We start from the raw sequence: 13,878 nt of genomic DNA on the forward strand, positions 1-13,878 counted from the left end.
CTTTAAGAGTTTATCCACGGGCCCAATATACTGTTACACAACATGCATTCTCTTTCTCAGCTATTTAACATTCCAAAACTGACTGTGTTTAACTGGATGCTCGCTAAGACGTATGTATGTATTTGACCGTTTTAGCACAGTTAGCCACTCATTTTAGTATTTGCGGCTCACAAGCTGTTTGAGACTGAGCGCGGATTGTGCGCTCCACTAATATAGATCAGTGGTGGTGCGCGCGCGTTTGGTATAAGCGCGAAACCTGCGGGAATGACTAAAATAATGCGCAATACAAGCACTATTTAACCGGAGCGAATGAGACGTGTGTGAGAGAGAAGGGGTCGTTGGAGAGAAGAGAGCGAGAATGCGCGGCTGACATTATTGCCTGTGCCACTGGTAACAAAACAGATAGGCTTGGAATCGGAAAGAAGTGAGACTGACCGGCCGGTCACCGATCTGGGCCGATCATGAGGAAAATCGGCCGATTCCGATCTCTGGCTGATCGATCGGTGCATCTCTATTCTAAAGTGTTACCAACATTTTTACTGATTATAGTCTGGTCATAGGTAAGTGATTCAAAACATTGACACCATTAAAAAAAAAAAATTTTTATGACATATTATTGTTAGATAAAACTCATTTTAAAAACTGGTAATAGAAATAAAATAAGTATTAGATTCAAATCTTAAGTGAAAGTAAAAATGCTGCATTGTCAACTATCTGAAATGAGTTCAAATACTGAAATGATATAAACTAAAGCTGAAATAATAATAAAATAAAGATAAAAAAACAAAACTAATAAAAATGACAAAAGCATGTAACAAATACTAAAACTGAAATGAAAGAGAAAACAAACAAATTTAACCATATATTTAATTTGTGAAATAAAATTTTAAAAAGTATTATTGTCCTTTGTTCCTAGTAGTAATCTCAGCTTTAATTGGAGAAAACTGAACTGAACATAAGTTGAACTGAGAAAATGTTACATTATGTAAAAAAAATCATAATTTTTTGATAATGATCTGTATGCTGATATAACATTTACATACATGACCTGAACAATTAGATGCATCCACCTCGACTACATCTTGGAGGGTATTTGCACTTGGTAAGACAGTTATCTGATTAGTATAAGTGCATGAAGTGACCAAGTGCAAACACGCATTCTGATCAATAGATATGACTTCTGTTATTCATTCAGTGCAAGGGGATACTTATTATCTGGCAGGAGAAAAAAAAAAGGTTTGTGAATCTTGAGTTTTCACAAATTAATAGAGTATTTAATTACAGTGACTCTTTCAAGTCTAAACATGTATCCTCAAGAATACCTCCCCTTAATTACCACCTGTCATCCAATTCAGAGTTTAAGCTGCAGCAATAAAGAGAAGCCCAGACTACAGTCATGTGTGCAGCCCAAAATAACAAAACCAGCAAGGATAGAGTGGATACGATTTTGTTTTTCGCTAATTCCAGCACTGTTTGTTTCCTTCCGCTGTATTGGCAGAGGCCAGAATGCCGTCTGTCCTGAAAAGCTGGGAAACTGGCAGCTAACCACAGGAAAATATAATCCCAGACGACTGTTCACCGGCAAGCTCATTACTTCCATTTTCTGTTATGTGGACAAAAATGTAGAACAAGTTTGTTGTAATCAAAGCAATTGCAATGTTAGACATCTCATTTGCAAGGTTGCGTTTCATCTTTGAGAGAAATCATCCTCAATAAGAAACCATTCCGGTTCATGTGGATCATATGCCAGAAATGCTGAGAATTGTCAAGGCATATTTTTGCAGGTTGGCCTTCCCTCTCAATCAAAATCTGTCGATGGGAAATGCTCTTCAGGTGGACGTTGTTGAACTGTAAAGTGGTCCAGAGTGGGAAACTAAGTGAGGGAGGGGTGTGTGTGTATGATTACAGGTTGAGTGAGGTTGTGTAATGCTGTTCTTCAGCTGACGTGAACATATAGCAGCATGGCCTCAAGTTAATGGTAATAGATGGATAATCCTGCTACCTTTCTATTTTACATTCTCCACGCATTCTTTTTTCCCTCTCTGTGTATTTCTATGGCTCCATTCACACAGTCAGAATTTACCAACAGCTGTGACTCAAATTGTTTTGTACATAGCAGACAGGAATCGAATAATGTCTGAATGCACAGGTAACTGCAGTCAATCCCTGTGATAGCACTGATGTAACCATAGAAACAGTGAATATGACAGTCAAAAACTTTCCAGTTTTGTCCATTCCACCCAGTTTTATCTAGGTTTCTCAATCCCATTACATATAGGCTAAACACTGTTCAACACACATTGAGCACATCCAATTTGGTAAATGGAAGCTCAAGCATGCTTGCTTGATGCTCAAGAACCAATGAGGTTTGTTCTCATGTGTCAGGCAAATATGGTTTAGCTTCTGTTTACCATATGTTGATCAATGTTTATATGTGAATAAAAGCCTAAATTAAATGTTCATCATATAAATCGATCATGTTTCTTCAGAATACTTAAGCGGATTAGTCTGCTCTATTTATATGGATTACTTTTATGATGTCTTTATAAACTTTTTGAATCTTGAAAGTTTTTGTTACATTGACTTTCAATGGAGCACTGTAAAATCTAATTAGTTGGGCTTACTTAAAAAAAAGCATGCAAACCGATTGCCTTCAAAAAACTAAATAAAGTGAAATAGGAATATAGTATGTTGTACTGACAAATGCTTAGTTAGTATAGTTTACTTACACGAGAGTTGTAACTAAAAAAGAACTGCAGGGTGTACTTGATCCTTTCATTTACGTTTACTCATGACTTAGTATAGCTACTCACTGACTCCCAGAGTGCATTGCGGCATGAATAAATTATGCAGTTGCTTTGTTTTACAGTTGTTGATTTTATTTGCCAATTTTATTTGCTGTCTTGTGTCAGTAGTAGCACAACAAAAAGAGCAAATAAAATGGTTATTGTTACAATTAATGAAAATTAATGGAATTGAATTGTTACCATTGTTGTGATTCACGTGCTGAATGTTTAAGTCTATGTGTGACTTCAGCATATTACCACACACTATTTGAGGATTATATAAACCCAATTAAAAACACCTCAAGATATTTATGAACAATGAAAAAGTTCATTAATAAACACACAAATACACTAATGCTTTAATTAGAAGATAAGTCACTTTCTAAAAGCAACCTATTTATTACTTTTCTTCCTTTGAAATCAAATAACTCTGACTTCATGATGCATTGCTGCATTAAGAGAAAGAAAATTATAGTAACATAAACAAAGTTCCAAGTGCCCAACCAAAGGGAACGCTAATCAACATTCAAGATGACTTTGGGAAACGAGTGAATGCAACTAGTGAAAGATAACTGCAGACATGGAGGAAATGAGTGAAAAGTCTATTAAGACTCTTTTTATTTTCTTCTGTTGTTATGTTGCACATTAGCAACATATTAGTGCACTGCTGCCTCTCACTGGTTTATTACTGTCATTGGTTCCTTTGTGGCTACTTGAATATTTTAAGTAAGTGTCACTCAAAACAGTAAGTAAATTGTTTTATTTGCCTTGAAAGTAGCTGTAACTTAATAAAACCTAGTAAGTATAACAACTAAGTAAAGATAACTAATTAAATCTAAGTAAGGTAAACTATTGGATTTTACAGTGAGGGACAGAAATCGAGTTTAATTGAAAATAGCTTCAGCTGTGTTTCAAAGATGGGCAAAAGTCTTTTGGGTTTGGAATGACATGAGGGTGAGTAATTGATGACAGAATTTAAATTTTTAGATGAACTAACCCTTTAAGTTTCCCTTAAAAGATGAAAGTGATGTCTGCGGCAGGACTAATGTTCCCAGCATGCACAGCAGCATGAATGAATCATGCAAACTACTGCTTTTCTGTTCATTGATTTACTGATTACTGCAATTTGATGGTCACTTGGCTATTTGATGTTCATTGCATATCTAATCAAAAATGTATTGCTATTATACAGTAGAATAAGTAATAATAATAATAATACCGTTTAGTATAACTTTAAGGAATATCACAATTTTTATCCATGTTTTAATTTAAACAGTATACCTTTGTTGTGCAGTACTTTGTTTGCCAAAAATGAAAAGAATTGTTCTAATTTCAGTTTATTACATTTTAAAAGATGAATAAAATTACATTTTTATTAGTTCATTTGATTACTTTTGATAATGCATTTGTATTAAATCATGAAACACAATTGGGAATAATTAAAACAGACAACAGAATTTCTGGGGAAAAAAAAAACATTTTATAGGAAACTATTATTGTTAAAGTTTATTACATTTGTAAATCGTTATTGAATTAGATGCCCTTTTGATTATTAAAATGTAATTAAACCAATTAAACTGAAATCCATAAAAAGTAAACAAAAAAAAAAAACTTTTTTTGGAAAGAAATAAAACAATGTTAATACACAAGCATGAGAGCAAGCTTAAGTTTTCCTATTACCTAGTTGATTTTAGGTCAGTTTAAGTTCATTTAATTCACTTAACTTGTAGAATTAATTTGTCTTTATTAAACCATCTATGACCAAAACCGTATTTAGCTTTTCGAACACGACTGACATCTCTTTTTTGCTGTAGAATGAGCATTGCACCAATGTGTTTGCTCTGTCCATAATTTCCTCCATCCTTACCAATGATAATCTATTCATAGCCTTCATGGGTAAAATAGCATAAGATAATACAATTCATCATAATTGCAGAAAAGAAAAGCCCATCACTGATGACAGTGCTCTCTGCATTAGAGACTGAAGTCACGCATTGCTGGTACCAGTTTGGATAATTAAACACAGGCCTGGTTTAATCCCATTGATTCCTCTCGTCATATAAGAATACACGCACACAACTGGGAGGATGACATATGGCATTAAAGGGACAGTTCACCCAAAAATAAACATTCTGTCATTTACTCACCCTCAAGTTGTTCTAATCCTGTATGAGTTTCTGTTGAACATAAAAGAAGATATTTTGAAGAATGTATGTAACCAAACAGTTGCTGGTAGCCATTGGAGAAAAAAAAATACTACAGAAGTTATTGGGTAGCAGAAACTGTTTGGTTACCAACATTCTTCAAAATATCATCATCTGTGTTTAGCAGAAGAAAGAAATTTATCCCTTTAAGGTCTAACAAATGCACCCCTACATCATGGCCACCTGCAGCAGGAGCTCTTATGGGTGCCGTGGCTTATAGTGGTTAAGATATAGTGCCCTGAATCTGATGTTATTTTAGACAAATTCAATCAAAATTCAAGCCACTGGAGTTTTTTCCTCAGTCATCTTGCTGAGGGTAATTGGTTTAAGGGTAAGGTTGGTTGGTTGATTACTCTAGTATGTTTAATAATAAATGTCCTTGAACTCAAGATGCTCTCTGCAGAGTGGAGCTGAAGGCCACCTGCTAGGAGTCCATATGAGATTTGACTCTGGTTCTCATGGCCGCATTCATACGAGGCAGAATCAGCAGGGAGGTTCACTTTCAGAGGCGTGACACTATTGACTTGACACTTATCAGTGGGGAAGGTCCAAAAATTCAAAGGATAATGGAGAAAAGGACAATTTCTCTCCTGGTTTTTCTTTGTCTTACACAATTTCAGGAAGTCACAGCCTTTGTAGTTTCACATAACAGGACATTTGACTATCACCGTCAAATCTACTTCGCAGCTCATTCTGGTGAAAAATAGCTCCACTAAAATATGATAAGTTTAAATAGCGGCAATTTGGCGTAAAGCACTTGTTTGTTGTTAGTTCGTTTGAGTTTTCCCTCTTTTCCTTACTTTCCTTCACTTCTAAATAGCTTAAAAGCGCCGTGCACATTTTTCTTTCACTTTCGAACTAGCGTCAATTCAAGCATCAACAAAATACAACTTCAAACTCAACTTAGCATATATATATATATATATATATATATATATATATATTGCCAAACATGCGCTTCCGCTATCATCTTGTCTGTCTCACCTCACTCGAATGAAATCTAATCTGATGCGTCTGTTGTTTGGCACGCTGTATTGAGCAGACGCATTTAGTTTTTAACTGCAGTGTCTGTTCTCTAACTGAACTAAATTATTTTTATTACTATAAAAATCAAAATGGTGGGGGACGGTGCCGCAGTGGGCAAGTTGCGGCTTAACACCGTCTTAACATCTCCGCCAACACTGTCTATCGCAACAAGCCTACCATAGACTGGTGAACATTACAGCAGAAGTTAATTCAAATAATTAGCAGTCTGAGTGAACATTGTTCTGTCCTGAAATGAGCGGGAAAAGTTTTCTGATCAGAAGTTCTGTGCAACCAAACCAATTATAACAGACATACCTAAATCTGCAGTCCGTAACTTTTCTTTTCTTTTTTTTCTTTTCTTTTTTTTTGGTTCAAAATGATCCAAAATCAATTTTTGGGCACATACATAAACAACCAGTGTTCAAATCTATCTCCTTACCTTTGCCCGATTCACAACGGTAAGCTTGTAATAATGTTTTCTAATTTGAGTGGTACTGGTAGGTTTTTACGGAAAATACAAGTATGCACCTTTTGTCTTTGCATCTTTACGTCATGTCTGTAAACATAAAAAAGGAGTCCCAGTAGGCTATAATCGCATGTGAGGATGCTGCAGGTGGCGGATCATTAATAGCTTTTTCTCACAGCAGCTGAAATAATTAAACTTATCATTTTGATGGTGGATTGTAATCCAGAAAGGTCCATACGAAAATCATCAGTGACAACTGGAGATTCACCCATAGTCACCAGTAGTCTACAGGTAACACTAATACACACTAAATACACGTAGTCACGCAATGCTGCTGCTGTTAACATTAACATTTTGAGAACTAAGTATAACAATAATAATCATTTGAATGGTTTGATGTGATATGAGCTAACAGATCGTTAGATTTAATCACCATTGGTAGCGTGATGTATTGCAATGCTTTTTTTTCTCAGTTGGTCAGAACAAAAGTGGCAGACATGTTACTTACTTGCTCAGATGACATTTTCCAGTGAAAATTCTTATTTGGGTCATACTTCCAAGATGCAGAATCTGTGATTCCTAAGTACAGTGAATAGCCTGACTAGAGCCCGACCGATATGGGTTTTTTGGGGCCGATACCGATATTAGGGAGTAAAAAAAGGCCGATACCGATATATCGGCCGATATTCTTTGTGTATATTATAGTACAGTACCAGTCAAAAGTTTGGACACTTTCCCATTCGTGTGTCCAAACATTTGACTGGTACTATATATAGAATATAGTATATACATAAACAGAATATGTATACATAAACACATTTTTTGCAATGATCATTCAAATGTGGTGATCAAACACTTATAATGGTGACAGAGATATGTAAGGGCATTTAACAATTTAACAATAACCTTTACTATCCAAAATGAGTCTGACATCAGTGCACTGAACAGTAAAGTTGAAGTTTATTCAACTTTAATTCAATTCAATTCCATTCAACTTTATTCCGTTGAAGTTTATTTCACTTCGGAACATTCATTCATGGATTTGCGCTACTGTCTTCACACACAGACGAAACTTACTAGAGAAGTGTGAAAATTCTTAAAAAACGGCATTATTTTATTTATTTTTATTTTTATTTTTTAAAATTATATATATATATAATTTTATTAACAAAATATTTTAGTTTGTCTTGTATATTTTTTTCATTCGATCAGATAAGATTTTAAGCTGTCATATGGTCAAGTTACAACGTGCCCCTCAGATGTTACAATGTGTTCCACCTACAGGGCATGTTGTCACATTTCACTTCCATTTTTTGAGGGTAAATAAAGAAAAACTTATACACTGTAATTATGAAACAAAGCGACATATTTGTACTAGGCAAGTGTAAAATTACTGTGGATAAAAAATATATATATATTGTGAACCCCATGTGGATTTACACAAACTGAGAAAGTCAAAAAGTGTTACTTTGTTACTCTCCCCTACCTCTGTAAATAAATACAATATAAATTCAGGTCTCGCGCACTTTAATGCCCTTTGAATGTGACCTGTACGTTCCCTTGGAACTGGAATCATGGCGGAATTTCATGTTAAGACCACTTCGCAGGGCACTTACGGTCGAATAAGACAACGCTTGAATGCTGCCTGAACAAGAGACCTTTGAAGGGAAGTTGACTGGTGTCACTACCTCGCGTTCAGCTCGAGGAGCCCTCTCGAACGCCACCCTCTGCGCGTCAGTAGGCCCCCGGGATCGCTAGATCGGTCGGCGCCAGACCGTGAATTTAACCACCCGTAACTCCCGAACCCCAGGGGCTATCCACGCCGAGGTGGTCTCATTCGAAAGAGGGCCTCTAGACGTACACTCGATTCGCGTTCGAGAGGGCTCCTCGAGCTGAAGGGATCCCCCGAGCTCATATCGGCCGATAAGATCGGCAAAACGATATATCGGTCGGGCTCTAATCCTGACAGCCACACATTTACCTCAAAATATTAGATTCATCCGTGTCAATGTGTCAGGCTTGTGTTGTGTTTTGTTCTCTATATGCCCATATTTGGTTAGTTTCCTGTTCCTGTCCTGATTATGTTGATTTGATCCCAGGTGTTCCCAGTTTGTTTTCATTGATCCCAGGTGTGTCTCGTCATCCCCTCGTCTTGTCATGTGTTTAAATAGTGTTCCCTGTCTTTAGTTCAGGGTCCGGTATTGTACATGTCTACCCGTTTTATGTGTGTTTTCCTTGTTCCCTGGATGGCATTAAAACTTGTTGGATTGAATTCTACTCCTCGTCTGTTCGCTCCTTCGTCTCCGTAATCCACACAGTAGAAGAACGTGACACAATGCACAGCCCACGTAAAGACGATAATTCTGCAAATAACTGCAATTGGAGGTTTCAAACATAACTTTTTCAGCTTTAACATAACGTAGTTGTCTTTCAAAAGGACATAATTATCTTTCAAAAGTTTAGGGTCGGTAAGATTTTTTTAAATGAATCTCTTAAAGAAAAAACTGCAATATTGTGAAATATTTCATTTACAAAAAAAACTGTTTTGTATTATTTATATTTTAAGTGTAATTTATTCCTGGGAGGGCAAAGCTGAGTTTTCCTTTTCTTTACTCTAGCCTTCAGTATTACATTATTTTTCAGAATTCATTCTAATATACTGTAGCATAACTCAACATGAAATATACAATTCTGCTTGTTGATATAAAGTTCATACTAAGTACCTCAAACAAAACACAGAATATTGAATTTGATGCAGCAGATCAGAAGTTCTCATTGCAGCCCAGTACCTTGTAAAAATGTGTGCAACCCTGATAGCAGCAGACTAATCAAATTCAAGTTAGAGCTTGTCACACTGAGAAAGCTCTTTGCCTTTTTGTGTACAATTGACATCAGATGGTCTCTGGAGGAGCGAAATATGGCTTAAACAGCTTGCTAATTGCTGTTGCATATACTGTGGTCTGCCCTGGAGATGAACTGTTTTGTTGATGTTTTTATGTCTGTTTCCTCGCAGCTACGCTCGGTACTCTGGACTTCAGCCTTCTGTATGATCAGGAGAACAATGCCCTGCACTGCACTATCAACAAAGCCAAGGTAAGAACTGTCCTCAGGAACAGATGTGTGACAGATTCACATACACAAATCCAAATGCTCATTTTTGGCAGCACCACCAGTATTTTGAAGCCAGTAGGCCTCTTAAAAAAACTCCTTCCTTCTGCTAGTCTGTCTTTTATAGGGTCTATAAAGTTCTATAAAGTGAACGATTTTGCCCGGTCCTCTTTGTAATAGGGATGTTGTGCTCCAGGGGGATCCCTTTGGCCTGCGTGTGCCTGTGTGCTCTTTTCTCTGTTGTCGTGTGGGAGGCATTTCCCCTGACAACAGACTGCTGCTAGCATCTGCTGCTGTCTGTTTTGCTTAGTATTCAGTCTAGACCGGCTTTGTCCCTCCAGAAGTATGCTACAAGCAATCTCTCTCTCACTCTCTCTCATCTTTTCTTCCTGTTTCAAATGCTGTTTCTCACACTCTACCTCTGTACCTTTGTTGCCTCGAGTACAAAACACTGCAATGAAAGTGCAACACTTCAGTAGTTTCATTTTATTTATTTTATTATTCTTTTTTGCTCTTTATTCTCAAATGTTTCTGTTTCAAGAGGATCTGTTGCAGGAAGAACAACTCCTGTGATTTCTCAAATTTTCATAATTAATATTGAATAGTGATGCATTCTATAATTTAAGGGAACTACGTAGAGCTGGTATTTACATTTAAATGAAGAGTTTATCCAAGAATGAAGCATTTCAGAAGCTTTTTTAATAGCTTTGTGTGAGAGAAACCTTAAAATGTCAAGATTAGAAATGAAGATGTTTGAACATTTTGTCTTGTTAATATTCAGAAGACATAAACCATGTGGACTACTTTTTCTGTGCCACTTTAGTGGTGTTTCTGCATCATTTGAAAGCTTCAGTCCCTATTCATTGTAATTATGTGGAAAGGAGCAACCAGTGCATTAATTACCACAATATATTATAGTAATATTCTAATATGATAGCCACAGGTGATGAGAATGCAGTAGAGTTTGAAATTTTGTTATTTAGTGTATTATTTATATACTGTTATAGTTTTATTCATGTTTTGAATTAGCTTTTAGTTTAATATTTTTAGCTTTTATTTTAACTTTAGTTTCATTTTTTGTCATTTTGTTATGTGCTTTTGATATTTTTTTTAAATATGTTTAAAAATATATAAGTCTTGGTTTGATTTATTTCACTTTCTGTTTTAGTTCTGTTTTAATCATTTTAGTGATTCAAACTTATTTCAGTTATTTGCAAAGGCATGATTTCTCAAGTTTTTCATATATTTTTCAGTGAACAAAAATGTTTTTAAAAGTTTTAGTCTTAGCTAATGATAAAATGATATAATGAAGGTGATTAGGATGATTAGTGCTCTGGTTGATTAGTGAAGTAAAGTAGTATGATTTATTAGATATGGATTTTTTAGCATAGTGCTTTTAAGGTTTGTCAGACTTGAAATCTGTGACTGTGAGAAATTCTCATTATTGTGCATATTCCCTAGCTCTCTCTTTCTCTCTATTTTTTTTGCATTGAAAGGTTACGTTTATTTAACCTATTGAATGTCTGTCAGTCGCCTTACTGAAGGGCTGTGATGCATGCATATATCACTAAAAATGTGTCTGGTGGATTTGAACCTAAACCAACCTAATTATACAGGGCTTCTCTAAAGTCAATTCTTCAGTGCATGTTATTTCAAAGAAAAAGAGCATTTCTCACAGCGAGATAATCAACAGATTGTACTATAATTGCTCTCTTTGGTCGGTGTAATCGCTATAACAGCAATGCAAGAGAGAAGGATTTCCACCTAAATCTAGTCAGTGTTTCTTCAGCTACAAAATTCACTGCGTGAGCAGCTGTGCATCTTTTTGGCGGAGGCCTCTCTCTCTCAGAGGTGTGCTGATGCCTGTGGGACGGGAGCCACTGATTTGGGTCTCTGGGTCTCTCTCTCACTCTCTCTTGTTTTCTCTCATTCTATCTAACACTAATCACTCAAATGTCACCTTTGATGACATCTAATTACTCTGTAAAGCAAACACCTGCCTGCATGTCCAATTTTCTTTCCTTTTCTAGTACTTTGTTACACTTTCAATTATGACATAATGCTCAGACAATCAACCTAGCCTGTGCTTGGTTTGAAAATCATATTGATGAATCATGAAAGACACAGAGTGGAGATTTATTCACACATTAGTTAGAAACCAGTGCAGTTGTTGATTCACAATTAGTTAAACCATAGTCAAACTAAATTACGCATTTTAAAATATTTCAATATACGAGTAATTTTATTTTACAATAGCAAAATAAATCACAATACAGTTATTGTTATTTTATTTTATCTTCGATGCAAATTATAAACAATAAGACAAATAGAATAAATCAAAGATACAAATTACATAAACAGTGCTTTGAAGGGATAGTTCACCCAAAGAGGAAAATTCTGTCATCATTTACTCACCCTCATGTTACAAACCTCTATGAATTTCTTTATTCTGTTGAACACAAAAGAAGATATTTTGATTGTTGGTAACCAAACAGTTGATGGTAGCCATTGACTTCTATAGTGTTTTTTTTTTTACTATGGAAGTCCCTGGCTATCGTCAACTGTTTGTTACCGGCATTCAAAATATCTTCTTTTGGGTGAACTTTCCTTTTAAGTTTTACAAGTACAACAGATCTATTTAAAACTAGCATTCATGTGAGAAATAATACAAACATTTAATAATTTGCATCTTATTATTGAGCATCAAACACAATGTTTATTTTTTCATTCACGCTTGTAAAAGACTGGGTGTCTTGAAATGAACCAAAGGCAATTAAAAACAGCATTTCTATATTGTCATACTTCAAAAAGAAATGAACTATTATGATCTGGTTTTTAATTAAACGCTTAAAAAGACTCACAAATCAGTCCTGAACTTGGCTTAGCCACTTACTTATTCACTAAATTGTCAGTTCTTAACTTAATTACTAAACCTCATCCTTTCAAAAAAAAAAAAAAAACACTATTTTTTAGACCAGTAATTCATCTTGTTTTACAGTAAAAATAGCTAAACATCCTTAAAACGAGATGCATTACATGGGAAGCTAAATTGCATAAAATATTGAGGCCTAAAATATGAGTTCCGTTTAATGAGGTCTTTTTATATATGCTTCTCTAGAAGAATCATTAAGGATCCACAATCATTAAGTGAAATTAGAGGCAGAATGGTTAAATTCCCATACCTCTTTAAAAAAGAGGCTAATCATAAGTGTTTTGTCGCCTGTGGGATCTGTTCTTTGTGTCAGTGACAAAACCCTTCATAAAGGTAAATAAAAAGGGCAGCAGTCATTGCTGGCAAGCATAGATATCCCCTGGAGAAACAGAAGCCTCATTGTTTTTCTCTCCTCATTTTACGCCTCAGATTAACACTGCTATTGAAATCAGCTCATATGGAGCAGAAGCGAGAGGCACTAAATATGTGATTGCCAACTGTACTGTATATGGCATTATGTGATTTTATAGGACGCCTACAGTCCTCAAGACTCGTTTCCATTTGTTCAACCTCTTGATGTAAAAACACATCATTTACATTTATACTCATTTACAATTTTATTTAAAAACAATTGTGTTAAAGGGGTCATATGATGCGATTTCACGTTTTCCTTTCTCTTTGGAAGTTGCAAAGACTAAAGTCTCAAACCCAAAGAGATATTCTTTATAAAAGTTCAGACTGGTCCACGCCCTCCTAAAACGGCTCGTTCAAACACGCCCCCACATGTCTACGTCACGATGTGGGAAGATTTGCATAACGCCGCTGTTACGTTCCCAGTTAGTCTAGGGTTAGAGGAACAGGTAACAGAACCTCCTGCTTATAGGAAGTAAAAGGGATAGAGAGAGAAACGGAGAAAACAAACGAAAAAAACAAATACGTCCTTGGACGTAACACTGCCCAAATGTTCACGCAAAGAAAGAAGGCGTAACTTTATTGTTGCTGCCACCGCCGCCACCATGTCGGCGTTCCAAAAGAGGACACGACTAGAAGTCAGTGGTTAAGTTGTATAGTAACACTGTTGCAGAACAGTTCAAGCCAAATATTCAGATGTGTGCAGCGCATTTTATGGAATGGGTTTTATTGGTTTTGTCTCGTCGCTCCAGGACACAGCATCACAGACACAGTATTAGTGGTCGACTGATATATCGCCACGTCCGATATATCGGCCGATATTTGGCATTTTTCAAATATCGCATCGGCCGATAAGTTTTTCTGTTTGCCCGATGCATTCGAGGTGGGACTTTTATTTTGACGGCGCTGAGAGCGGCAGCGCCTGAGCACACAGTGCTCACATTC

The 13,878-nt window shown here is 36.0% G+C and overlaps 1 protein-coding gene across 1 annotated transcript in view; it reads left to right on the forward strand.

Annotated features, from left to right (window-relative positions):
* Positions 1-13,878, forward strand: part of LOC107685552 (double C2-like domain-containing protein beta) — a 129,886-nt gene that overhangs the window by 46,040 nt on the left and 69,968 nt on the right. Inside the window, exon 2 of the mRNA XM_016482179.1 lies at positions 9,496-9,575. Within this exon, the coding sequence (XP_016337665.1) occupies positions 9,496-9,575 (80 nt within the window). The remainder of the gene's footprint in view (positions 1-9,495; positions 9,576-13,878) is intronic.

This window comes from Sinocyclocheilus anshuiensis, unplaced genomic scaffold (assembly GCF_001515605.1).
Source record: "Sinocyclocheilus anshuiensis isolate Anshui unplaced genomic scaffold, SAMN03320099.WGS_v1.1 scaffold705, whole genome shotgun sequence".
Taxonomy (NCBI): Eukaryota; Metazoa; Chordata; class Actinopteri; order Cypriniformes; family Cyprinidae; genus Sinocyclocheilus; species Sinocyclocheilus anshuiensis.